Source organism: Nelumbo nucifera, chromosome 4 (assembly GCF_055504915.1).
Source record: "Nelumbo nucifera cultivar China Antique chromosome 4, China Antique-T2T, whole genome shotgun sequence".
Lineage (NCBI taxonomy): Eukaryota > Viridiplantae > Streptophyta > Magnoliopsida > Proteales > Nelumbonaceae > Nelumbo > Nelumbo nucifera.
In genome coordinates, this window is record NC_142652.1 from 12412276 (window position 1) to 12439109 (window position 26834).

Here is a 26834-nt window from a genome sequence, read left to right on the forward strand (position 1 = left end):
TAAGTTTTGACAGGTATCATATTGTTTCAAGTATAGGCAGCTTGATGGCTAGTCTTGAAATATCCTTGTAAACAAGATAATAAATTTTATGTTCTGTAGAATATGAAGCTTGGTGCTGTAATGTCTAAATATCATCTTTGGGGGTGTTGTCCAGCATGAATGTTTTTGTTTTTCTTCTTTCTAAACATGCCACTTCAGCAAAAAAGAAAAAAAACACATTCTTGAATCTGTTTTTATCAAAATAAAATGAAACATTTTCAGATTCATTCAAAAAAATAACCTTGTTTCTGAAAAAAAAAAAGAAACTCCTTACGAAAATAGAACATTCATGCACAAGGCTGATACAGGCTACTATTTTGTGTGTTGTACACAAGAAATCTCCCATTTAAATGAAGGGATTAGATTTATTGCATGGTGGTCTGAGTGCGAAGCCAAACCAAGTATTGTTATTATATACCAAAGACTAAAGATCAAATCACCAAATGAAAACATGCTTTTGAAACCAGAAATTCAAGAATAGGTTTCTGGTTTCCGTTTTGGAATCAAAACATCCAATACACAACCAATAACTTTTCTTTTCAATGTTCTGTTTGAAGAATCAATGTTTTTTCAAACCTGGTGTGGGGCCTCTATTTTTGAAACTTAAAACAAAAGAAAAATCCATGCTGGAGAACACCCCATATCAATTGGTGAAAGCTGGTTATATTATTTACATAAAAAATGCCATTGCATTTGTATTTGAGGCCTTTGCTGATACTTTTGCTGTCTGTAACATAGCTGAAATCCCTCTTACCTGCATGCTTGAATGTATATATGTCTTGGTATATTATTGATTGAAAAAAAATGCATATATCCCTTAGGAACATGCTGATGGTATTTCATTTGGCTGAATCATAGATCATAGTCATTAGTTTAAAACTTTCAATCAGTGAATTCTTAAAGGCATTGTTTTTCTCAGAAACCTCTCGCCATGCGCATAAGGATAGCTTATAAAGTGAACGGCCAGGATGTTCTGGAACAAGGGCAAGTCAACAATTTTCCAGCTGGTTTGTAACGTTAAGGTTAGTCTGGTGTTAGAGTTTAAGATTGTTTTCATGTCTGCTGGAGAACCTGTTTTCTCTGTTCAAAGCCTGAGGGTGCAATGCTGGTTTCCATTTGAATTCTTCAGTGTGTAAATTTTAGCACCTGCCTCACATCCATGGAGGTTGGCTTTGGTCTTCGTCAATAGCCTTATGAGCATTTTTTTTTTGTGGCTTATGTACATTATGATGTCATGCTCTTGTAAGAGAAAGTTGTAGAACTTAATTCTTCTTCCGGGTGAGAGGAAGCATCATTTGCCAGTCATGTTGTGAACATGAGGTTCTGTTTTTACATGTTCTGTTCAGATGTTTGAACTTTGCGGCTCAATTAGATGATTGGACCTAGAGTGTGATTCTTGTACCTCGAACAGAAAATGATAAAGAAAAAAAAAAGGAAAATAATTATTGATGGTCGTTTTCTTCATTTCATCTTATTTTTTTTTTCTTTTTCAATCTAAAAAGAAAAATCTCATCACAACCTCGTAAGGAGGTGTTTTTGGGAGCAAAGAATCAAACAACTAGAATCTACCCATCCCAACTCGACAACTCCTATAGTCTTAGTATATTTTATGTGTTCAAAGATAAAAACGATACCTCATCAAAGTAATTAATTAATAGTATGCCCAATAACATTTTAGTAGAGCATCTCCTTCAAAATTTCAAATGCTCTACGTTGGGGTCTTCCTCCCCAGTCCCTTGGCGGATTCACTCAGTCATTGCAGATTTCTGGGATCTACTTCAGCAAATCTCCCATTGCTCAGTTCAGTTCGTTGGCGGTTCGGGTAATCAAGTGGCTCATTCGTTATTTTTTCTTCTTATTATTATTACACTTATTCGTAACCAAGTCTGCTCCTCCATACTTTATTCGTAATGCTTTATTGTCTGATTGTAATTTGAACCGAGGATGAATGCAAGCTTCTTTGCCTTCTAGGTGTCAAAAGAAAATTACATTTTAGTAATCTAAAAATAATCTATCGAAAATACACAAATCGTTCTTTTTTTGGGGGATGGGGGTGTGGAGTGTGGACCGTGTGGTATTAAGATTAGGGTTTCTAACTTTTGGGGTTTAATATCAATAAAGGTAATATATTTAAAAAAAATTGAAAATAGGTTAATTTTTTTAAAAACAATATCAATAAAGGACAAAAACACTGTTCATCTTCTTCTTCTTGCCATTTGTTCATCAGAGATGCCGTTTGTCATTGCTTGCCACCACTTGCCTCCGTTGCCGTCCGCCGCCGCCTCTGCCTCTGCCTCTGGCAAAAGGTGGCAGCGGCGGCATTGCCGGAGGTAGAGGCAGAGGTGGGTGGAGGCGGTGGTGGGCAGCGGCTCTGGTGAACAAATGACAAGAGAAGATGAACAGTGTTTTGTCCTTTATTGATATTATTTTTAAAAAAGTTAATATATTTTTAAATATATTACTTTTATTGATATTAAACCCCAAAAGTTGTCTTTATATGCTATTACCCCCTTAAGATAATGGTGTCACAACGCACTTTCTACATCAGTGATTTGGATCTCTATCTCTCTAGTATACATAAATGGGAGAATGACGGTTCAACCCTGAGTTAGAATTTGTAGACCCAAAATACTGTTGGGGCAAGTGTCAGTTCGGAATTGACTTCAATTTGAATTCACCATCGGAGTAGAGAGCTGGGATCAAATCCCTCTGCCACAAGGGGTTGGGGGGTTAAGGGAAAGGGGATGGGCTACCCCCGTTGTCTAGCCCCATGAAGCGAAAAAGAGAAAAAGAAGTTGGCGTTAATTCTGAATTGTATTATTCACTACGAAATTCCGTAAATATTGTACTTAAATAATTATTTTTTTTAAGCGGAACTTAAATATTTGTTGGCCAAGAGTACCGTCTAGGCTTCTACTGTTCCCCTATAAATTCTTGGCGAATGTACTATGTACTATGTACGCAGTATGCGAAATTACAAATAAATCCGCATTTCTTTCCGTTATTTTATGGCTAGATAATAAAATGAGTAAGGGGCATTTTAGGGTATAAAAAAGGTGCCCTCTTTACTTTAAATGACGTGGTTGAGAGTCTCGATGGTTGCCTAAAGTGGAGCGAAAACTACAGAGCTTCGGAGGTTGGAGTTGGAGAAAGAGATCGAGAGAGAGGGAGGGAGAGAGCCTTTGAGTTTTTAATAGTCTCTCTTATTTCTTTGCAGCGAAGTAAACACCGAAAAGGATGAATTCCCGGGTCACCATGATCTTCATCTTCATCGTCTTCGCCTTCTCGTCCTGTACCCTTCCTCAGGTTTGGCAACCTCCTTCATCCGTAACCAATTTCTCCCGATCATCGAAGCCCTACACCAAACTCCTTAAATATGTTTTTCATGTCTTTTGTTTTTTGTTTTTTCTTTTCTTTTGTGTGTGAGCAGGGAGGCGCTGGGAACTTGGAAGACTTGTCTCGGTTCTCCAATGCATTAGAAGCCCTGCAGAAGCAAATCGGGTAAGTTTTGATGCTTTCACCTCTCTGTATAGCTCCATCTATTTTATTATTTATTTTCTTGATGAGGCTCTTCTAAATTGTTTTGCTTTTCTCTATCCGCTGCAGATACAAGTTCAAGAACATAGAACCTCTTCGTCGGGCAGTGACCCACCCCTCCTACTCCGGAGAGAACTACAGAGCTTTGGCGATTTTGGGTATGAACGTCATCCAAACTTCAGCGTCTCTCCGCTACCTCCAACGGGATATAGAGATGTCGGCCAAAGAGTTGAATCGTCGGGTAACCGATGTCTCAGAAATGCAGTCTTCGTGCGCTGCCGACGCGTTGCGGTTAGGGTTGGACAAAGTGGTGAGGGTTTCAAGGAAGACAGACTCTACCCTGCCGTCCGTCCTTTGTGGTGCTTACCGAGCCATCTTTGGTGCGATTGCCCTGGACATGGGTAAAGCTGATGCCGCGGGTAGTGTGTTCTGGGATGTTCACGATGCTGGCGATTTTCATGCAGAGGAGCACCATGTTCTTGGAGATGTTGCTCTCTAACCTCCAACACATAAAGAAGTTTCTGTTCTTCCGTCCATCAGATATTTACTGTTACCGTGTGTCTATCCTAGCCTGTTCCTGTGTTACTCCTTGGTGAAATGTTTAAACAATAATTTTTCTGTATTAGAGATCTTGTAGCCACTAGAAATGTTTATGTTTAGTTTAAATGCTAGGAAAGTTCAGTATTAAAATTTTGTTCGTTCCTTGTTATGGGTTTTGTGTTTTTGAAGGGCCGTCTTCTCCATCATCAAAATATTGGTTTTGGGGAAGCTGATTCATTGCTTCTACACTATGTTGGTTGTGCGTCCAACCGATGAATGAGGTGCTATCACTAATCGAGCAGTCCAGCAGATCAATGAAATGTTCTATGCTAGATTTCGAAAGCAGTTCATCGATTGCTGAGAAATGCAATTTGATTTATAGAAATAGGACGAAGCGTCTGGTTGCTAGTAATCTTTTAAAACTGATGAACTCCGAGTCAAGGCGAATTAGGGGTTTCTTTAAGGTCTCCCATCTGTTTGAAAGTTGAAACTCCAATGTTTTACTAAATTCTAATTTATCAAAACTCAAAAGAAAAAAAAAAGTTTTACTGAATTCTTGGACTTCTTCTTTTCCTATTCGATTTTAATGGATCTTTTCCTGCTTTAGGAAAATTCCAATGCTCAAATCTTCCTTTGTTGTAAATCCACATGACCTTACAAATCTAATGAACAATTATAACTAGAAATCTCAACTTCTTACTCTAGAATAGAATAAGGGGTTTTAGATTTTGGGGTCCTTGGGGTAGAACTTATAATACGAGATAGAAGTTATGTCAATTATAAGTAATATCCGTGCAAGTATAATATATATTTTTGTTTCAATAAAAATAAGTTTTTTATATGTTTTTATTTTTTTTTATCTTCAGTCAATAACAAATAAGTTGGCTTTCATCTTGGATTCAAATGGGGAGTAGGGCTCTAATCGGATTGAATCGATTTGGATATAAGTAGAATTTGAATTAGATCTTAATTTGGACTGTAGTCTGATAATGAATGATATAAATCATTAAACAAAAATGGTGAAAATATTATATATTATTAATAAAATGAACAAAACATGACTTTGATATTGTATTTCATGAAAAAAAATGTATTGAAAATTGTGTGTACCTACGGGCGAAGAAAAAAAAATTAATTGCATGAAACTTGAACCTATGATAATACAATATAAATTTTAAGTATATGAGTACATGTATTTAAATTGAGTCCAATTAGATTGGATTGGGGTAGATTCATATTTGATATAAATATATAATTATAAATGGATTAAATTTGAATTTGGACAATCAAATACCATTTATAGCCTAACGGAAAGAGAAATTGGAAGGAGGTGTTCTGTATTCTAACAAATGATTCCGGATCTCCCGCCCATCAAAACTCTGCCCATGCCTACCCACAATACACTACCCCCGTGAATTGGGAACATCTCCCCCTGTATAATACTATGAAGAGGATGAGATATTCTCCATGTATGACTGCGATAAACGTGGGCAAGAGATTCGGGCTCCAAGCAAATTGGTTATGATATGGAAATGTGGTTTGTGTAATTGTGTTATTGCACATGCAAATATATATGGTTCATGAAATTATAAACTTTTTTTTATTTTATTTTGATAAATTCTGTATTCTTTATGAATTCATGAAATGTATCTGGTTGTCACGTGTATAAACATCAATTCTAAGATTAATATTAACTTTTTTTATACATTGTCCAATTTTGAGGGCAAAGTTTATTTTTATTTTGTACAAACAAATTTTGCTTCTATTTTTGAATTCAAATATACTAGAAAAACAAATTTACTTTCACTTATGCTTCAAATCATATTCTTATCAAATGCCTGCATTTCAGTTCAGAATTTATACTCCTATCAAAATGCAAGATTAAACAGTTTGGCTTGATGAGTTCCAATTATCTCAGAACTTTTGAAGTATTAAACATACAGTTATACTTAACATAGGGAGAGAAGAAGAAAAAGAGGATGGAAAAAAATGTATTAAACATATAATTATAGTTAATACTAGTGGGGACGCATGCGATGTATGGCCTTTGTTAAAACAATTTCAGGCAATAGATCTATGGGTGCAAGTTGGGTGTATCCAATTCAAATCCAATCCGATTCAATCAAAGCTTTTGCACAGGTTGGATTTGAGTTTTTGAATTTTAAAATGAACTTGAGCCAAAAAAAACTCGAGCCTAAATTAGACTCAGATTGGGCTTAGGTTGAGGCCTCGGGTACTGATCCGATGTAATTTAAGTTTGTCCAACATTTTATGATATATATAACCCTAGCTCGAGCTGGGATGACAACAGAGTAGGTTCAGAGAGGATTTTGTAAATTATAGACTCTACCCGCCTAGCAGGTTGGATTTTGAGAATCCAAACCCTCCCCGTATTCAAGGGCAATAGTGGGTTGGATTTAAAACTCACATCTAAATTTCTATTATTTTTTATTATATAAAAACAATAAATAAATAAAATAACATAAATAGACAACAAAATTTTCAATTATTAGATTAAGAAATAAAAGAATACATAAACTATTAATTATCCTGTACATCTGATTCAAAATATTATTAAATTCATCAAAACATATAATTATATAATTATAGTTAATATAGCACGAGCAGCATATCTGTGCTCATGTCAAAACGGTCTTTGTGACTCTTTATTCTTTTTTCTTTCCTTTTGGTAAACGATTCTTCTTTGTATTCTAGTTTCGTCCAATCTCAACCCTAGTGTAACTCCATTACAATTTTTTGGGGGTTTTTTCCGGTATTCTCCTCCGTGCTTCCTCGTAAATTCCAGTTAGGTCCCACCTTTGTGATGTTGATGTTATGAAGATCAAACACGTGGCAAGTTTTTTTGGAGTTGTTATTTGGCTAGGCATCAAAACCATCCATGAAGGTACTAGCAAAAGTTGTTTTTATTAGTGGGTGAGATATGGATGGTGGGGGGTTTCTTCCTTGTTGGTGGTGTTATAGACGATGTATCCTGTAAGCTCAATTAACAAGAAAGCGCAAGTTTTGAGTGTCTCTATTCACTCTCCACTCTCTACAGATTTCTATTCTCTCTAGTTGGTCATTTCCACTTGCACGCAATCACCATTAATTGTTATTATCTCGGAAGCTTCGATCTCCATTTGAAAACATCTTGGGGCTGGGGTTGCTTTCGTTTTGATGGAGAAGCCAAGCTTTGTGATTTGTTTACATTTTTCATCACTCCAACTTCCTCACTTATTTCATATCTCCATACCTCCATATATTAAGGGTGTCAATGGACCGGTTCTGGACTGAACCCCGTTCAGTCCAAAATCAAATTGGGCGGATTGAATGGACCAAAAATATATAGTGGATTGGATCAATTTGGTCCAAAATATTTATTAGATTGGATTGGACCCGATCCATCCGTAATAAATTTATATTGGTGATTTGGTTGGATTAAGTCAATATCTGGTCCATTGATATAAGATAAGAATTTAGGTGTCAATGGACCGGATTTGGGTTGAAACTAATCTAAATTAAAATGAATTTGAACAAATTGAACGGTCCAAACATTGAATTGGACTGATCCAAAATGGTCCAAATTATTCATTGGATTCAATTAAACCTGATCCATTTGTAATAGATTCACATTGAACTGGATCGGATTGGACCAAATCCAGTCCAATTGACACCCCTACCCATACAGCCATACTGCTCTTGTCTTGGGGTCTGTAATTTCATCAAACCACAACCCAGAGATGAGGGCCGCAACCAATTCAGGAAAAGGTCAGTGCAAATCCGATCAAGAGCTTCGTTTCTCTGCATCTTTCCATTCAAATACACCATTTTGGCGATCACCTTAAATTTTATTAATCATTTTCAAAAGAAAAATCTATAATAACAGGAAAGAACTTAACCCGCCTTTCCTCATTACCCACCATCTCAGGCCCACCAGAAATCGAGATTTTAGTTCCCCGTCCAGGAGTTATGGGCCTTGTGGACTCGGAATATAACCAAATGAGCCTTGGAATTTTAAGGTCTATCCACTAATGTCAGGTGCATCTACTCTAGTCTAATCTATGCTTGAGGTTGAAGTAGGGGTGGCAATTCATATTTATGTCTCACATCAAAGGTATGGAAGGGTATTCAGATAAACATGACCTCTTTATTATACAGGTAACACCACGTAACTCGAATTAATATTAATATGATTAAACTCTTTAATTCCTTGTAAATTGACACAATTATTAATTGTATTAAACAGATTGAAACAATTTTAATAACAATACAATTAAAATAAACCAAAACCTACTAATCCTGTTCAAATTATATTCACAAATCGTGTCAAATATTACAAACCTTAACTTGGAGCATGGCACCTCAAACCGTCCGAGCTCATTTATATATATTCTACCTGAATTAACTTTGCCAAACGATTAAGTTTTATAGAGAGAATAGAAAACCTTCTTTCCAGATTTCTCTGTTTGTCCACTAAGACCATTACACTTCATTGATGGACAAGTAACCAAGTTATATGTCAACCGTCAGAGTGAAAAAATAAATGTCATTTCTGCGTTGTTTGTTAGGAATAATTTTTTTGGGGTTTTTACTTTCAGTCTACCCTCAAAAATCTTAACTCGGGGTAGGTGCTAGTTCGGAATTGATACTAATTTATAAGCAGGTATGGGTGTTATAGGTGGAGTTGTTTTAAATTTTGAATTGTTGTAGGTCTGAGGTGGAGTGCAGTCAACTTATCCCTAATTTTTTCCTAAATTACAAACACCATTTTTTGTACTTAATGGCATTGGCATTGTGACACTTGGCCCTCAAACAAAGTAGAACTCGTATTCAGTCCTCACAAAACGATGCTCACACTGTCTTTATAGCCACTTGCAATTATGTATTGAGAATATCTTTATATTTAAAAGTTTTTATTCATGGGGAGATATTCCCAATGTATAATTACAAGTGGCTGTGAGTATGGTGTGAGAACCGTTTTGTGAATATTGAATTCGATATCAACAAAGTAACCCTATTCTATTCATTATTTTAAAAGGCTTAAGCCTTGAGGCGTGAGGCATATGTCTTGAGGCAAAGCGTGCAGATTTTGCCTCAAGCTTTGTGAGGCTTAAGCCTTTGTTAGAATGAGGCGTAAAAAGGCGTAAGCCCTAAGTGTTAACGATTAATTAGTGATTTAATGCAAAAAAAATGTATTTTTATAATTTAAAACATATAGAAAAAACACTTCAATAATTATCAGCCAAATAAAAAATAAAAATGAAACGCCAACAAGGCAAATCAAATTCTATTAGCTTTTCTTAACATTTTAAGAGAGTCCAATGCAAAAAGGACTAATCAAGTTCTTAGTTTCTTGTACATAAATCAAGTGAGATCTTTCTTATTATTCTAAATGTGATGCCCCAAGTTTGTTATTTTTTCTCATTTCTTCTCATAAAGAAGATGACAACAACAACAACAATTATTATTATTTGCATAGATTAAATTAACTAAATTGTTTCCTTTCTTTTTAACTCTTGGATGGCCATAAATTTAATATCAATTATGTGGATGATTCTTCATATATTTCTTTTCTAATAAATTGGTTTGGTTTTTTATATGGATATGTGTAACTTCTATCATTTTAATTTGGTATATTATATATTTACAAAGTTTAATTAATTTTTTTTGTTAAACTTTGAGTCTTTCGCCTGACCTTTTTGGGCCATTACGCCCCAATTACGCATTCAGCCTTTTAAAACCTTGATCCTATTCCAACACTTTGTTCTTGATTAATTAACAATTTAATCATACAAGTAGAATTATCAAATTACCCCTCAGATTTTATAAGCTAACTAACAATAATGACAATTTTCAAAAAAAAAAAAAAAAAAAATCAGGATGGACTCGTTCAAGACATGGAAGATGAACCATTGGTTCAGTACCACTTCGGTAGAGGATAGATGGTGCGACCGTGTGAGTCTCTATGAGCCTTTATCGATCGAGAAAAACGTGTGAGAGTTATATATATATATATATATATATATATTTAAAAGGACATAATGGTCTTAAGGTGTAGTTTTGAATTTTAAAACTTGCAGATAAAATCAAATGGAAATATTCCATATGATTAAAAGCTGGGGGCAAAGTGACAAAATCCGCAAGTGTAAGAGGTCTTTGCTGTAAAACAAAAGTGGGCTAAGTATCAATTCAAAACTTCTTTAAGTAGAGAATGGGTAGAAGAGGGAAAATTTGTCTAAGAAGAGCTGATTTATTGGAAATGGTATCTATTTATTATCTGAATTAGATTTGAATTTGATCTTTATATATATATATATATATATATATATATATATGATTATACTCGTAAGGTTGTCAACTGGCTAATCGGTAAGGTCTCCAGCAGAGACTTGGGATGAAAGCATGCCTACACAAGGGTTTATGGGTTACTAAAATAAAATTACAACATTTCGTTCTTGAAATATAATATTAAAGTATTTTATTAATAAATATGATATTTTGAGAATTTTGAATTTAACGGATAATACTATTCAGTTGAAATCCAAATTCGATATACAGAGAAAATGGGGACTCGGGAATCTAACAGATCGACTATCTAAAGTAACGCTAAAGATCAGCAAGATCCTGCTGTGCACGCCAACTGTTCGATGGAGTTCAGTCTAGATTAAGATGAGCGATCGAAGATCATGTGGTTGGAGTTCAGTCTGTGTAGTTCACTAATTAATCATCACATGCATTTCTGTTTGATTGTACAAACAAAACAAACAGAATAAGAATTCTCATCTTCTTCACTAAAACACGTATCAGGTCACAGGAATAAGAATATTGCCCATCTTATGACACATTATTTTCATACTTTACACAATCAAGTTTGCGTTTTGAAGTTTGAACTACTACTTATATAAGATATCAACTCCTCCTCGTCCAAGCAACTCAATTAATATGATGAAGAATTAAAAATCTCTGTCGCTAATCGCTATGAAGAAGAAACCGTCGTAAGTCGTAGGTACAGGCCACCACTAGTGGCCAACTCCCGGACTTGGGCCGGATTTCTTTATCCCTTCCATCAAGTAGTTAACGTCTGCAAATCGGTTCCCCTTCTCTCTAGAAATCTTTATTGCCTCGAGAGAGAGATTGCTAATAAGTTGGAATGTATCTCCTTCTTCCATGCATCCGTGCTGTTTTGGATCGCTTAATGGTCGGGCTTGAGTGGTGGAGAAGAGAGAGGCGATGGAGCCCAACAAGAGAATAATTAGGAGAAGGAAGCGGCCAAGGTGGGAGTGGGATGATTTAGACTGCTTTCTAGCCATGAATATATCTTGTATGTATGTGCGGTATCCTAATTAACCAGCTTCGATAAATTATTCTCTTCTTGCTAATGCCTAATGCTAGGGAGGAGGGCTATATATGCTACAAAACTGAGCAGTTTGGTACTAGTATTTATAGCAGTAGTTGATAAGTTCATTTGACCAGGGAAATTAATTGCATGCATGGGACATTTCTATATTGATAATATTTTCTTCAAGCTCATGTGGTGATGGGTCTTTGAAGGAAGAAGCATCGAGGGGGATTCATGGAGGGTTTATGTTAACATAAATTAATTAAAAATGTGAGAGAAATTAAGTTGGATATATAGTTAGAGAGAGAGAGAGAGAGTTTATTATATCATTTTATATATGGGCTTAATTAATATTAGACATGATATTCTGTCAAAGTGCTTTTCAATAGTCAAAGATGAGCATGATAGTAACCGTGAAAATTTTCCAACCTCCAAACAACGGTCATTATTAGCCGTTATCTCAAAAGTAATAATTTTATAACTCTAGTTTTACTAGTCTTGACATATATAGAGACTAGAGAGAGAGAGAGATGTTAAAATAAAAAAAAAAAGTATAGTATAGTGCCGAGAATGGTGATCGGGATCGAGGATCCAAAACCATTGCTAGCGGTTTGTGTGATTTTCTTCACAAGAATGGGAATGAAATACTTGTGGTAGAAGAAAAGAAAATTTGATCCAATCCACATCTTTGAATGGAATGGAGTCACTCGATCGGAAGTTGGAAAAGTAGAAAATGGATTCAAGTCAGCCATTCTTGGTTAGCTACCTACCTACCCATGTGACGTTGCTTTGATCGAATTTGAAGGAAATGCAGGAGCCGTATGCTGTATGCATGGAACCTCATGAGTCTCGTTCAAAAGCTTATAATTAACTTAATTTGGACAATGATGGTTGATGGAGGTTGGTTCTCGTTGGGGATCAAAATATATACATATATATATATATATATATTCCCATTTGATTAATAAGATCGATCCGACCAGCAGTGTATCATCGCTCGGTATATGTGTATGTGACTCGCACTCGCTCCACTTTGTGACCCGGCCCGGCCGTTCTGGTCAAAGTACGTACGTAGCAGACCACCAACCACCCAAACCCTTTGGGTTACTTTCTGTCTTGCAAGCCAAGTTTCAAGCTGCAAGCATTACTGGATTGAAAATAGTGTGGTTAGGACTTGGAATTAATTAATTCCATTCGCAGCTGCGATGATATCGATGATGTAGAGTAGAGTCAGTCATGCACGTGTTGAGTACTGCTTGTGAAAGTCATCAAATTGATGGAGCGAAATGTTTGAATAAAAAACCTCACGAGAATATGTTTCAACATTCAAGAGCGTGTTGCAACCTTTATTCATTTATTTTCCTTTCTAATAAGCAAAACCAACCCTTCATTCCATCAGTAATCAATCCCTCCTGATTATTATGGTTATGTTGGAGAATAGCTTAATTTCTCTAATCCACGTCAGACCCACATCACATTCAGTATCCCTTTAATTTTTTATTCTCCGTCTGTGAATGCCGCTTAGTTAACTTAGGATTAGGAGGGTGACAAGTGACAACTACTTGGAAAATAGGAGGCTTTATTTTCCAGAGTAAGAAAAACCAGCCCAGCCCAGTCCGGCCCTAAGCATGGACTGATGATGCACTTTAATTGGTAGGAAAAATAACTGCAATATCAGCAAAAACCAATGACTTAGATGATGTTGCACATTCATGTGGGTTGTCTTGTTCTTTCCTAGACCATCTTATTTGTGGGCTTGCTTGAGTTCCAAGTCTGACAGAGCCCATCTTCTATAAAAATAGCCCAAAGTTTATATCCAAAGAAAGGCCATTTTTATTCACAGCTCTTCTTCAAAACGGTTCAGTCGGTGTATGCAAACTCAATCAAATCTGAAAGCCTCCCACACCCAACACCCACACGGGCTCATTGTTTCATCAATCCAACATTCTGTATCACTAATTGTAATTGCGAGCTCACAACTTTGCTACTTATTCAATGTATAAGAGGTGGTATCTCGATAATCCCCTGAATACTTTCAATAATAAATAAAAATGATAATTCACATCCCATTCAAATATATGTAAGATATAAAGAAGTCCAAGACTAAAGTGGGGCCTATTGGCTGATGGTAATCGAATTGGCATTGGCATTAGAATTCACATCACAGCAGCGTGCCCCAAAAATGTCCCACAGCACATTCTAACCGAATATTGAAAATATTTCTCAATGACAAGTAGAAAAATGTTCCCAAAATACAGATTGAAATATGATGTGAGACATTTTTTGGGCGTGCTCTATGGGGGTGCAGATGTGAACTCCTGGCATTATTGGAATTTGAAGGAGTGGTTATCTCATGAAGACGCTGGTATTTTGTTAAGTTCATTTTAATAAATTTATATAATATTTTAATTATTTTTTAAATCAAATTTGGATCAAGATGAATATAAGAGCGCTCTTATATTTATTTGTTTGGGTTGGGTTTTATATATAACGTCTTCACTTATATATATATTCCCTTTACTTTCTTCGATCGTTACAAGAATTTTTTTTAGTACGTCCACCCACCACATTAATAACCCCCTCAATCAGCGGGATTGAATCGGCGTTTATACTGGAACTTGGAACTGGAACGAACATGTTAACGTACAAATTATCAACTGAGCCACCCCTCAGTTGAATAACGGGGATTTGCGGGAGAGACGGGCGGGCGGTAGGCCTCCACCTCCAGGCTCCAGCAAAATAGTTATTCCGATGCAATGTCAATGAGCCAGCCGTTCCAGGAGACAACTGGCAACTGGGAACTACCGGTAAAATTATTCAATAAAATCCAGCAGCTTGGAAGAAATAATAAAGAGAGAGAGAGAGGGTTAGGGTTCGGCGGTTCGTAGGACCAGGCAAGGATCTTCTCCTTGCTTTTCCTGCTAACCTCCTCGATCGATCCCTTTGGATCCTCTCCGTTCGATCCTCTGAACAGCTTTTATGAAAGATATGACCACAGAGATTCTAGTGTTGGTGAATAAAGAAACGGAAGCGGGTGAAGACTTGGATCCGGATGTTGTGCATGTCGGGCCCAAGAGAGGGTGTTGTTTCTGGATACCATGTTTCTCTTCGCAGCGACCGACGAGGGGCAAGGGATCACTGTGGTGGGAGAGAATTCGGACGGCCGACAGGAAGGATAGATGGTGGTTGAAGGGATGGAGGAAGGTCAGGGTGTCGGGGCCGCGGTGGAAGGCTTTCATTCGTCGTTTCAAAAAGAGCAATGGCCGAGGTCGAGGTGCTAGGCTTGGGAAATTCCACTACGACCCCTTGAGCTATGCTCGGAATTTCGATGAAGGTCCAGGGCAATACGATCATCTCGACGATGATATCGGGTACCGCCATTTCTCATCCCGCTTTGCTTCAATTCCATATTACGCTAAGTCGTCTATGGATCCCCGTAATTTCTCGCCCGCCTTTCACGTAAGAAAACATTTACAGATCTGAATGAAGGCGGTAATGGTAATGCGCGCGGCGGAGAGTCTGAATGAAGGCGCTTCCGTCTCTGTGGGAATGCGCCGAGGAGACGAGTTGACTTGGGGGTGGACACCGCGGGGACTCGAGAGGATCTCCTATTCTCCTTCCTGCTTTATTATTATTTTAGAAACATTATTACTAAGCAGTTCTAGAAATTTATTATTGTTATTATCATCCTCTTACAAGAATAAGAATATGAAAGAAATAAGAGATCATTTGTAAATAAACTTAAAAAAAAAAAAAAAAACTAGTTTGAAACATTGTTATGTAACTTCAATTATTGTATAGCAGTGTTGTGTGTAAATGAATTTAGGGTGTGAATTAATTGTTTAAGAGTCTTGGATTTTAAATTCATGAGTCAAACTTAATTTCCTCTCTTTTTTGCTTCAAAATTTCTTATTGTTTTTATTAGTTTAAGAATGTATGTAACAAGATGATATCAGAGCAAATGATACTTGTTCCCTTAGCTATTGGATGATATGAAAGATAAAAGGTCAAGTTATGAGCTTGCTTTGTTAGTGCAAAATGAAAAGAATTCAAATTCTTTTGTTTTGAGTTTTACTTTATTGGCTTATTTCACTTAATTTGCACTGCAATCAAAATAAGGTAAAACTTGAAATAAAAATTAATCAGAATTTACACTCAAATCATTTAGGCTGCATTTGGATGCGATGTAAATCAAGAACTGATATAAAATTTACACCGGTTCACTTTTGTATGTGTTTGGCAAAAGAGTGTAATTATTGTCGACGTAAAACTACACTCTGGTTTAGTTTTGCGTGCATTTGGATGGAGCATAGTTTTACGTCAATAATAGATGTAAAACCTCATCACCTTTAAAGTTTTACATCGATTATTGATGTAAAAACTACATCGATTTTATCGATGTAAAACTTTACACTTTTTTACATCAATTTTCAAATTGTAATGGTCATTATATATACAGTTCAGTGTAAAACCTCATCAGTGTATTTTTACACTAATGACATTTTACACCTCTTCCAAACACTGTCTTATATTATTATAATTTTGTATCAGTGCAAATGAATTTGCATTGCAATAAGATCAGACCTTGGCAAATAAATTTGGCATTCTTTATTTTAAGGGCTTATCTCCTTTTTACTGTTAAGTCTGACCCCAAAAGACACATAAAGTCAGGTCAATGTTGATTTACCATTTAACCTGACCCATTGACATTACTAATTTTTTTTTGTTTACAAAATCTCCCTTGTAGTTTCACAAAAACTACCTTGGATCCCTTTTATCTTTGTCCTAGTAATGGATATTTCAAAGCTACAAAATTATTCTTGCATCTTATTAGGGCTTCTTTCAATATAATTCAAAGGGAAAATTCCGATTAGTACCCTATACTTTGGGCGTAGTGCTACTTTCGTCCTTGAACTTTAAAACATGATAATTCAATACCCAAACTTTCAAAACGTGTCAATCTAATACCTATCTTTAACGAGTTGTTAAGTGGCATTTGAAAACATATAAATGTCCTTCAAGTGTAATCTAATTCTCTATATCAATCATCTAAACATTCACAAAAAAATGAACAGTCCCAAATCCTTGCTTCATCTATTCAAGAAAGTTGGGGTCACGAGGCAAGGATTTGGGACTATTCATTTTTTATCAATGTTTGGATGGTTGATAAAGAAAATTAGATGACTTTCGAAGGGCATTTATGTCTTTTCAAATGTCACTTAACAGTTGGTTAATGGTTAGTTAACGGTAGGTTCTAAATTGGCAAATTTTGAAAGTTCAGGTACTAAATTATCGCGTTTTAAAGTTCAAGGACCAAAGTGGCACTAGGCCCAAAGTACAATATTAATCGAAATTTTTTCCTAATTCAAAATATCATATTTTCCCTTTTAGACTTCACTAGACAAAATATTCTTTTCAATCTGACTCAAGGAATTTTTTAATTAAAAGTGAAATTCTTTTGGGGTATTTTTGTAAATTTTCATCTGAATTGATAGGTATAAGGGTAAAATAGCTACTTTTGAAAAACTAATTCATTAGGCCAATATTTTCCATCGAGAACAATAACCAAAGGGATGCAATGCAGGTTTTTTCAATACTACAGGGGATGGTTTTGTGAAAGTGCAACCTCAAGGGGGGGTTTGATGATTGCCAGAAACCTTAGTGGAGGTTTTTATATTTGACCCTTTTTATAAGCAAAATATAGTCATTAGCTAAACAAACAAAAAAGACACAAAAGGGTTCTAATTAGGGCTGTCAACATGTTGGGTCTAGGTAAAACCAGTCTAGAATCAATTATTAATTGGACAAAATCACAGACCCAGAACCATTATGGTTAATAGTCGGGTCTATCAGGTCCAGACCTGATTATACTGAAAACTATATTTGTTTATTTAAATAATAACTTAAAAGTTAAATTTTGATAATATAATCTTAATGAAAATAATAAAAAAGTACTAAATTATTTATATGTTAATAAATTAAACATCTTTAACTAAATTATCTTATTTATTATCTATCAAATTTACCATTTCAAGCATAAAATATGATACAAATTATAAGAAAATTATATATATATATATATATATATATCCAGGTCTTAGCCAGTTCGGGACAGGTAAGAAATGGAACTCTCCATTGACCCATTTCTTATCAAGACAAAATCATGAAACCAGAACCATTATAATATGTTCTGTTTGTTTGGGTCCATTGGATAAGCCCAACCCATTGACAGCCCTAATTCCAATCAGTCGTGTAAATCATGCCAACATCCCTAGTCTTACACTGAAAATTCATAGTCAGTTGGGCTTTGGAATTCCCATGTCTTCTCACTTCAAGCTTTTATGACAAAAAATTTTAATTTCTAGAATGCGTTCTGTGGACCCAAAAAGGATCTCTCCGTTTTATTAAAAAAAAAGAATAGTAACGAATAATTCTTCCTAAGCTAGCTAGTTCAGTTATTGTGAAATTTAGCTGGCCGGGAAACCTGCAAATGCACAAGGCCGCAATGAATTTTTCCTCCTTTCTTCACGTTTCGATATTAGTTAACTACTTATTAAATAAGTGATTATTCCGGTAAGTGCTAATGATCCTTTTAGTGGAAAAAAAAAACACTTATTCCAAACAGGGGTAGTACAGATATTTTCAATGCGAACCAGTATAGGCCAGGAAGGAAATAAACACTTAAAAGAAGTTCAAATTTTAGAGTTTTCAAAATTCAGGCTTATTTTTCTAACACAAATAAGTGTTTATTAGTGTGGTCCGGGCCCATTAAACACTCCCAAACTTAGCCTTATAATCTGGGCTGTGCATTGTTTATATTTAGAATGAACTGTCTGGAACGGGCCAGACAGTAATAAGTTAGGCTCCATTTGGCACGTCTTTCCATAGTCTTTTGGCTGTTTACAAGTCAGGCAGACCATGCCATGATCTTTTTTTCATTTGGCTCGTAACAGATCGAGCCACCAAAAGTCGGTGCATCAAAAAAATACAAGAAGCCCATTTTGGGCTGATTTCAGGAAGGTCCAAATGAAGCTTTTCGTGTTTTTCTCGCTTTATTCAAGCACGGAAAGATGCACGGCAGTCAAACTAGTTTCAAGCTGCTCAAATCTTCATGCAAAAGCTCAATGTGTCTTTTGATTGTCAGAGCTACCAAATCTTCCCAAAAAGACTTGCCAAACGCCCCCTAATAACCCAGCCCAGAAATTGCCATTCTGCATCATCATGCATTTTCCGGTTCCGTAGGGAAAGGGAAATGTCATAATACCAAAAAGCTTTTAAAACACGCGTTGTTCCTTTAGATACAGTGTCACTACACCTAAACATTTTCCACAACAGCCAAACTATTCACGCTTAGTTTCTCATCTTCTTAACAGACTTGATGTTCAGTAGAATATCATCTAAGATCCATGGAAAACTCAGACTGTTCATGCCATTATGACAATACTTTGGGTGGTAAGTTACATGATACCATGCGGATGCCATCTTGTGACATTCATGAGACTTGCAGCTACTATGGAACCAACCCTTGGCTTCTTTTTGTAGGTTTCTAACTGCAATCAAAACCCGGTCCTTCATTTCCCCATACCTAATCTTGTCTCTCTGCAAACACAATGATGGGCTTCGCAGATTACCCGTCAGTATCTCATCTTCACTCCTGGCCCCATAATAATTCATTAATGTACTTAATTTCTCAGTGTATAACTTCTTGTGACTTTCTGCAGTTTCTACAAAAGATTCAAACCCTCTCACTTCAAGATCTTTGTCATAAGCAGCTTGAGCAACCTCTTCATTCCAGACAAAGTCAGGCTCTTGATTCTTGGTTGAGTCAATGGTGGACCGGTAGAGTTTACCTAATATACCAGGGGAGGCATACATTGGTCTGTCTCCTCTCTCCATGAAATCTGGATACTCTTTTGGTTTCAGTACCCTTGGCATCTCAGCTGGTGCCCCCGTCTTTGCAAAGTCAACAGCCATGGAGTGGAGGGCTGCCAACTGAAGGCATTTTGGACTCCTTGCTTTACTTGGTTCACGGTCTGCATGAATTACATGTGCAGTCGAAATGACACCAAGGGTATCATTGATCATGTAATTGACAAAATATTTCTGAATCTCCTGCATATTTCAGCAAAGACAAGAATAAGACGAGGCAAAGGCATAAAAGGAACAGTCGCAAGAAATAGAGACGCAAAATGGATCTCAGCCTACGTTACCAATTAATTGAAATTGATGTTGTTTCAACATTACCTCTAAGGTTACTTCATGATCCATCAAACGTGATCTTCTCCCAATGTAATCCATTGGGGTATCAGTCTGTGATGGGATGAGATTTTCATCCCAGCAGACAAAGAATAAATCGCCATCAAGATCACCACCAGAACACTCATTTGGATGAGGCCTGCATATGCAAATATCATTGATTAGAAGGAAATAACCTTTAGCAAACCCTTTCTTGTCTTTGTATCTTACTTCCAAGTTGTAGGAATAGGATTCACCATACAGTTGAAAGATTGAAAGCATTGCTTAGTAAGGAAGAAAAAATTAAAATAAAATGACCATGTTAAGCTTCCTATACTCTTGATCATTTTTCCTCAATTCCTCAATTAGAATATGGTTAAAAACTGCTCTACCAGAGAGGCCACTCTCAGTCATTATAACAGTAATAAAAAAGTAAAATGTAGCCTATGCCTGTCATGTGGAGGGATGATACGTTAAGTACAAACTTTTCACCATAAATGGGATCCCATGCCACCTTTTCACTCAACAACATCCCTTTATTTATTGATAAATAATAAAATGGTTATGATAATGATCTTCATCTGTTCCTTTAAGTATCAAATCAAACATTAAGCAACCTATCAGAAAAAAAAAATCAGACATTAAGCAGGAAATATGTCAAACAATTTGTTAAAAGGCTGTTATTTCTCTTAGTATAGTACCGCAGGAGTACTATTGTAATTTTCTCCTTTTATTTTTTTATATTCTGTCACCCTAGTATATATACCAAAAGCTGGCGCCACCAGCAGTACTTTTTTGGCTCTCAGTTCTCTCTTCTCTCTTCTCTCTTCCTTTCTTCTTCTCTCCTGCATAACATGGTATCAGAGCGGGACTTTCAGATCTGAAAGGAGAGGTCGAGTGAACAGTTTTCTTTGCACCAGATTTCCAGATCTGCCGCCCTCATCTCTTGTTCAGCTGATTGAAGATCAAGGTTTTCTCACACATTGAAGTAACTTCTCTCCCTCTCCTCTTTTTTTTTCTGGTCGTGTGCCAGGGCAGAACCTGTACTAGGTCTGCTGGTTGGATTTGAGGTGATCAGCACCTCTTTCTTTCATTTTTTGTGGGGTCGACTGACCCCTGTATAAACTGCAGGTCATGAAGACCTTTTGTGTGCTGCAATAGCAGCTTTTATGGTGGACTGAAGGTCAGAGAGTGACCTGTACTTGATGTAAGCCTGTAACAGCTTTTCCGTTGATGCGTAGGTCAAGAGATGACCTGTTAGTGCTGTAACAGCACCTGTGTTTTACAGAAAAGAGTTGTTTTTCCGAAGAAAAAAGGGTTTCCTTTCTCCTTTGGTGTTAGACCTTTTTTAAGGTTTTGTACCCACTTTAAGAGTGTTTTGAATCTGTAATCATGAGTGGTGAAGATTCTGTTACATCCAGTGTTTCCTCAATGCAGAATGGAATGAGTGGGGGTGTGGACCTATCCTTTCCCATGGCTGTTATTCCTCTCGATAGCTTAAATTATTTAGAGTGGTCAAGAGGGATAAAGCTGTACATCACTACAAGGGGAAAGATAGGCTATATAAATGGGAGAATCAAAGGACCCAATTCTAGGAGTGCTGAATATGACAGATGGAACCAAGAAAACAACATGGTCATGTCCTGGCTTTTAGTGTCTATGCAACCTCAAATAAGAAGGAATTTTATGTGGGCTGAAATAATCACCAAGAGGGGAAGGGAAAATTGTAGAACTGATAGTATATGTTGATGATATAGTTATCACTGGTGATTGGAATGATGAAATTTAGAAGTTGAAAAATTTTCTTGCTACCCAATTTGAAGTGAAGGATCTAGGTCCTCTAAGGTACTTCCTTGGGATTGAAGTGGCCCGTTCACAAAGGGGTATCTTTATTTCCCAAAGAAAGTATGCCTAGATCTACTCCAGGATACAGGAAAATTGGGAGTGAAGCCAGTTGATTCCCCTATTGATCCTAACCACAAACTAGGTGACTGTCAAGGTGAACCCATCAAGGATGTGAAACAGTTCTAGAGACTTATAGGAAGATTGTTATATCTTTCTATGACTCGACCAGACATAGCTTATGCAGTGGGTGTTCTTAGCCAGTTCATGCATGCCCCTAAGACTGTCCATCTTGAAGCAGCAAAAAGAGTTCTCAGATATCTTAAGAAGTTCCCAGGTGCAAGCTTGTTGTTTCAAAAGCATGGACATTTGAAAGTTGAAGTGTATACTGATGCAGATTGGGCAGGATCCCTGAATGACAAAAAGTTAACTAGTGGTTACTGTACCTTTATAGGAGGCAATCTAGTTACCTGGAGAAGCAAAAAGCTGAATGTGGTAGCTAGATCTAGTGCTGAAGCTGAATATCGAGCAATGTCTCATGGAGTGGCTAAAAAATTTGTTAAGTGAGTTGGGTTTTCCAGTTGACGGACCTATGACCCTATTCTGTGATAACAAAGCAGCCATAAACATCGCTGCTAATCCAGTGCTGCATGATAGAACTAAACACATCAAAATTGACTAACACTTTATCAGAGAAAAGGTTGTCACAGGAGAAGTGTGTACTCCTTATGTTAGCTTTGAAGATCAACTTGCAGACATCTTTACAAAAGGGTTACACCACTCACGGCATCATAATTTATGTGACAAGTTGGGCATGATTGACATCTATGTCCCAACTTGAGGGGGAATGTTAAAAGGCCGCTATTTCTCTTAGTATAGTACCGCAAGGGTACTATTGTAATTTTCTCCTTTTATTTTTTTTTTATATTGTCACCCTAGTATATATACCAAAAGCTGGCGCCGCCAGCAGTACTTTTATGGCTCTTAGTTCTCTTTTCTCTCATCTTCTCTCTCTCTCTTCTCTCTTCTCTCCTGCATAACACAATTCAAATTAATATTCCAGATTATAAATTCAAGTTAGATCATATCACATTCAAGCAGTCCTTGGGTAGTCAGGTATCAAATTATGCTTCAAATCTTTGGAATCCAGGTTGTAGTGCTCACTAAGATGGCTCCCTAGATCAGCAAATTCAGTGGCAATCGGTTAGCAAGACAGGGGGTTGGAACTAACAATAGTTCATGTGTACTGAGGGCAACTGGCCTGGGGTCATTGGCTGTACTCTCATGCTAGAAGTATGCTCTTGTTTTTTGTTTACCTTAGTCAGCGGTTTTCACTGTACTCACCCCACCTATATTCAAATCCAGATGTTGTAGTGCATTCTTATCTTCTTTCCTTAGTCATCATGGGTATCATTCTTTTTTTGATAATTTCATCATGGGTATCATGTTAATGATCAATAAAAAACAAAACGTAGAAGCTGAAGTCAGTATCCTAATTTAGTTTCAGAAAAAAGAGTCAAGCCCATACATATTGGAATAAACCCAACAGTGTGATCAGTAAGAGATATCAAAATCCAGGGACAGGTTACACATGGATGAAACAAAGATTTGACCATGGTTTTCAAACCATTGTTGACCTAGACAGTTGGATTGTTTGGCCTGGAAACTGGTCAGGATACCGTTTTAAATTTTACCCCAAACCATTTTTTACGCAAAAAATGTTTACTTGGTCAGCAACCCGCTTGACCCGGGCAATCGAACCATTGACCCATTCAACTTGAAAAACGGTTTTTGGGCAATTATTTTTATTTTTTTAATTTTTTAATTTTAAAAATTTTTAAATTGTCATGGGTCAATCCATTCGGACTGGATGGTTGAATCACTGACCTGGAAACTGGTCGTCAAAGCGGTTCCAGTTCCAGGTTGGTTTTTAAAACATTGGATTTAACTCTTATGTAACAGTTTACTGATAAAAAAAAAAAAACTCTTATGTAACAGTTCTAGTTCCAGTCCCAAGCTGCAACAGTGTTATCACTGTACCCATGATGCTTATGTTTAATCAGCTAAGCCACCAAAGAGATCTCATTTTAGAAAAACTATCTTTTTCGCAGGTTGTCATTTTTATTTTCACGGATTTAAATAAAATAAAAAACAAAAAAATAAAATGACCCCATATCCCCAATCCCGTCTCTTACGTTTAGGGTTAGAACGGCTCCATTTTCGTTCTAATCCTTAGGGGTGTTCACGGGTCGGGTTGGGTCGGTTTCTTGAGATTTTCCCAACTGACCCGACCTGGTCGGGTTAGCTAGGTGGGAACCGAAACCGACCCACTGACAGGCCAAACCGACCTGATCGGTTTGAGTCGGGCTGGGTCGGTTTCAGTTTTGCTCCTGTACAAAGCCAAATTAAATCTGAATTAGTTGATAATTTGATATTCAAGAGTCAAAGATAAATATAAATTTAATTCACGTAAAGAATAAAATCAATAAATTCTTCATGTAAAAACAAGTGTCAATAATGGGCCTTCTAGAGTAAAAAACTAGGTAAATCTAGGTAAGTAAATCAATAAAATAAAAATTTAGAAACCTTCTAAATTCTAATCTAGGTAAAAAACTAAAAAAGGACACCAAATTGAATTCTAATTGTAATTGCATAATGGGCCTTCTAGAGTTCTAGTTCTAGTAGAAGTCTAAAAATAGAAGACTATTAGGAATTAGGAAACTACTCAAACTATGAATGTTAGACAGTTTATGTATGCCCTTAGCTTCAATCTGATTTGATGTACTTGTTATTTAGTGGAAATAAATAAAGTGCATGTTTTGATTCATGTTGTTTGGTTTAATTCTGTGTAAAACCCTAAAACTGGACATTTATAGAGATTCCTGTTAGTTTTAAATGTTCACAGCCGTTGGATAAGTCTGGGGAGATTTATCCTGCCAAGGCTGATGCTGGTGTGCCACCAAGTGTTGGGATGGCCTGTCTTAGCCATCAGGGTAAGACCCGAGGCACATGCAGTATGGGATTACTTGAATCCTTGAACCGGACCAGATTTCCAGTCTTGCCCTGGACCTTGGAGATAGATGGGCAAAACTGGAAAGTTACACCTGACCCCTAGACTCGATTATGACACTTCACTAGGTGCTGGATCAGGCTGCCTTTGATATGCCAATCAGTGAGATCCTTAGCGGGGATCAAAACCTGGGTAAGTTGGGGCAGTTTGAGAATTCATCTGAGTGGGTGGTCATAGTGACAGAATCAGCCACTTTGTCGGACAAAGGGTAATGATCGGGGATGCACTCTCTCTGATGGAAACCAAACTGCCGGCAGTTGATTTCAATCGTTGGAATTTTGTTTTGCAAAATTAATATACTTATATTATATGTACGGTTTCAAAAATGTTTGCAAATGGTTTTAATTCCCGGGATCCATATGAGAGGGAGGTGCGGCGCTGTTCCTTGCAGCCGAGGGAGAGGTCTTCTCTTGTCGGGCAGTGCTTGATCATTAAGGGCTGAGAGGTTAAGTGTAAGACCATTTAGGATAATACCTGATGGGCTAATCTTGCACCTGCCCACAGTCCCTGGGTTTTTATAAGATGGCTTGGCCCAGGGACCACTTAATGTAAGTGTTGGGCCCATAGGGTCCATACGATGGACTCAAGGGGTTCATTGAGCTTTTCAGTGAATTCGGCTGGGCCTTGTTTTAAAGGCTGGGCCGAACCCATGTGGCTGGTGTGTAGATCAATGCTTGGGTCCCACGCCATACAAAGAAGCCCAACTGGGCAGCAGATTGGAAACTAATTAAACACTGAATACTTAGTGGGCCAAAAGCCCATTTCGAGCTGGGCTGATATGATCACCCAAAAAGATGGGGCGAATCTGAGATTAATGTTAGTGAAAAGGATGGGGCTTTTAACCTATCCACTCTGGGAGACCAAATTCAAATCAGATTTGAATCTGGTAACCTCCTGATAAGATCAGGAGTAAACTAACTTTATCTGCAGATAGGATTAAGATGATCCTCTATCTAGATACTGATTTGGATTGGGATAACTCCTGATTAGGAGGTTTCTTAATCAAGAAGAAAAGAGGAGAAACCCTAAGAAAATACATCAGATTTCGAACCATCCTTTGGATACACAAGGGATACCTTCTGCGATTTTGAGATAAGATCTCATACTCTCCAGAAAAGAGAAAAAGCAGTTCAGCTTTTTTTGTTTTGGTTCTCTCCTCCTGCCGCCACCATCTGCCATTGCAAGATTGGATCTTTGCAAGAAAAGAAAGTCAAGAAATCTGTTCTTGACATCAGTCTTGCAAGAAAGACTGAAAAGGTTACAGTGTTTAGTTCTTCCAGAGGATTCTTGTGAAGGATCCTGTGTGTAGGACGCACCCTGCTGGTTCTGTTCCATCCACAGCTGTGTCATCTTCAGCAGGAACGGATCTTGGAGCGTTCTTTGGGCGTGAACACCAACTTTGGGAGATAGTGCTTCTCCGGATCAGGTATATTCCTCCCATTTACCTTTTGGTACAGATCTGGTTTGATTATGGTTCAAGTAGGATCCTTGAATAATATATTCTAAATTTAGGGAATATGATTCCCAGTTGGGAGAAGGTAGGAAATTTTTGAAATTCGCCCACCCATTCCGCAACCTTTATGGCGTCCATTGGATGGATCCTACCATTCTTTCAGTAGGAACTACCAAACTAGTAGAATACTAGTTCAGTTCGGGTCGGGTTGGTTTCGGTTTTCACGCAAGAAAACTGAAACCGACCCGAGATTTTGGTTTATGTGTGTGCCCAACCCAAAACCGACTGGTACGGATGAAAACCCGGCTGACTCGGGTTGGGTCGGTCTAGGTTGGTCGGTTTGGTCGGGTTGGGCATTCTTATGAACAGCCCTACTAACCCTTCCCTCCTCTCAGCCGCGACACCCAACCGATCACCTGCGGCGGCCACAACCTATGGCATCCGATGACGACACACAGCGACCGATGGCAGTGAGCTTTATCTATGGCGGCCAGCATTGATTTTGCAGCAGATCCAGCCGTAACAGTTGTGGGTTGCGGCAGTAGCAGGTCTAGCAATGGACAATTTTGCAACCTTACCTATAGTGACGGTGATTCCTACCCACTATTCTCCCATGCTTGCGAGAGTAAGTTTATTCTTCTATCTGCAACTTCTAGGAACCACCCAACCTTCAGTCCTTCGAGCTTGAAGGTATAAAATTCAAAAAAAAAATGTAAAACTTTTGGTTTCCCACCAATTTCGAGCTTGACAAGCTGACACTCAGTTGGGAACCCAAAAGT

At 37.3% G+C, this 26834-nt stretch overlaps 3 protein-coding genes across 3 annotated transcripts in view; 2 read left to right on the top strand and 1 right to left on the bottom strand.

Annotated features, from left to right (window-relative positions):
- Positions 1-1488, top strand: part of LOC104607908 (AP-1 complex subunit gamma-2) — a 57786-nt gene extending 56298 nt beyond the window's left edge. Inside the window, exon 18 of the mRNA XM_010273681.3 lies at positions 959-1488. Within this exon, the coding sequence (XP_010271983.1) occupies positions 959-1054 (96 nt within the window). The 3' untranslated portion in view covers positions 1055-1488. The remainder of the gene's footprint in view (positions 1-958) is intronic.
- Positions 1489-3125: 1637 nt separating this feature from the next.
- NFD2 (Ribonuclease III family protein) lies at positions 3126-4266 on the top strand. The gene is made up of 3 exons (XM_010273682.3): positions 3126-3345; positions 3470-3540; positions 3646-4266. Exons 1-3 carry the CDS (start codon positions 3277-3279, stop codon positions 4073-4075), a joined length of 570 nt encoding a protein of 189 aa, XP_010271984.1. The 5' UTR covers positions 3126-3276; the 3' UTR covers positions 4076-4266.
- Positions 4267-18229: 13963 nt separating this feature from the next.
- Positions 18230-20968, bottom strand: LOC148792022 (putative RNA-dependent RNA polymerase 2). The gene is made up of 2 exons (XM_088903932.1): positions 19700-20968; positions 18230-19567 (listed from the first exon to the last, which is right to left on the bottom strand). The coding sequence occupies exons 1-2, from the start codon at positions 19970-19972 to the stop codon at positions 18806-18808; spliced, it is 1035 nt and encodes a 344-aa protein (XP_088760058.1). The 5' UTR covers positions 19973-20968; the 3' UTR covers positions 18230-18805.
- Positions 20969-26834: the final 5866 nt, after the last annotated feature.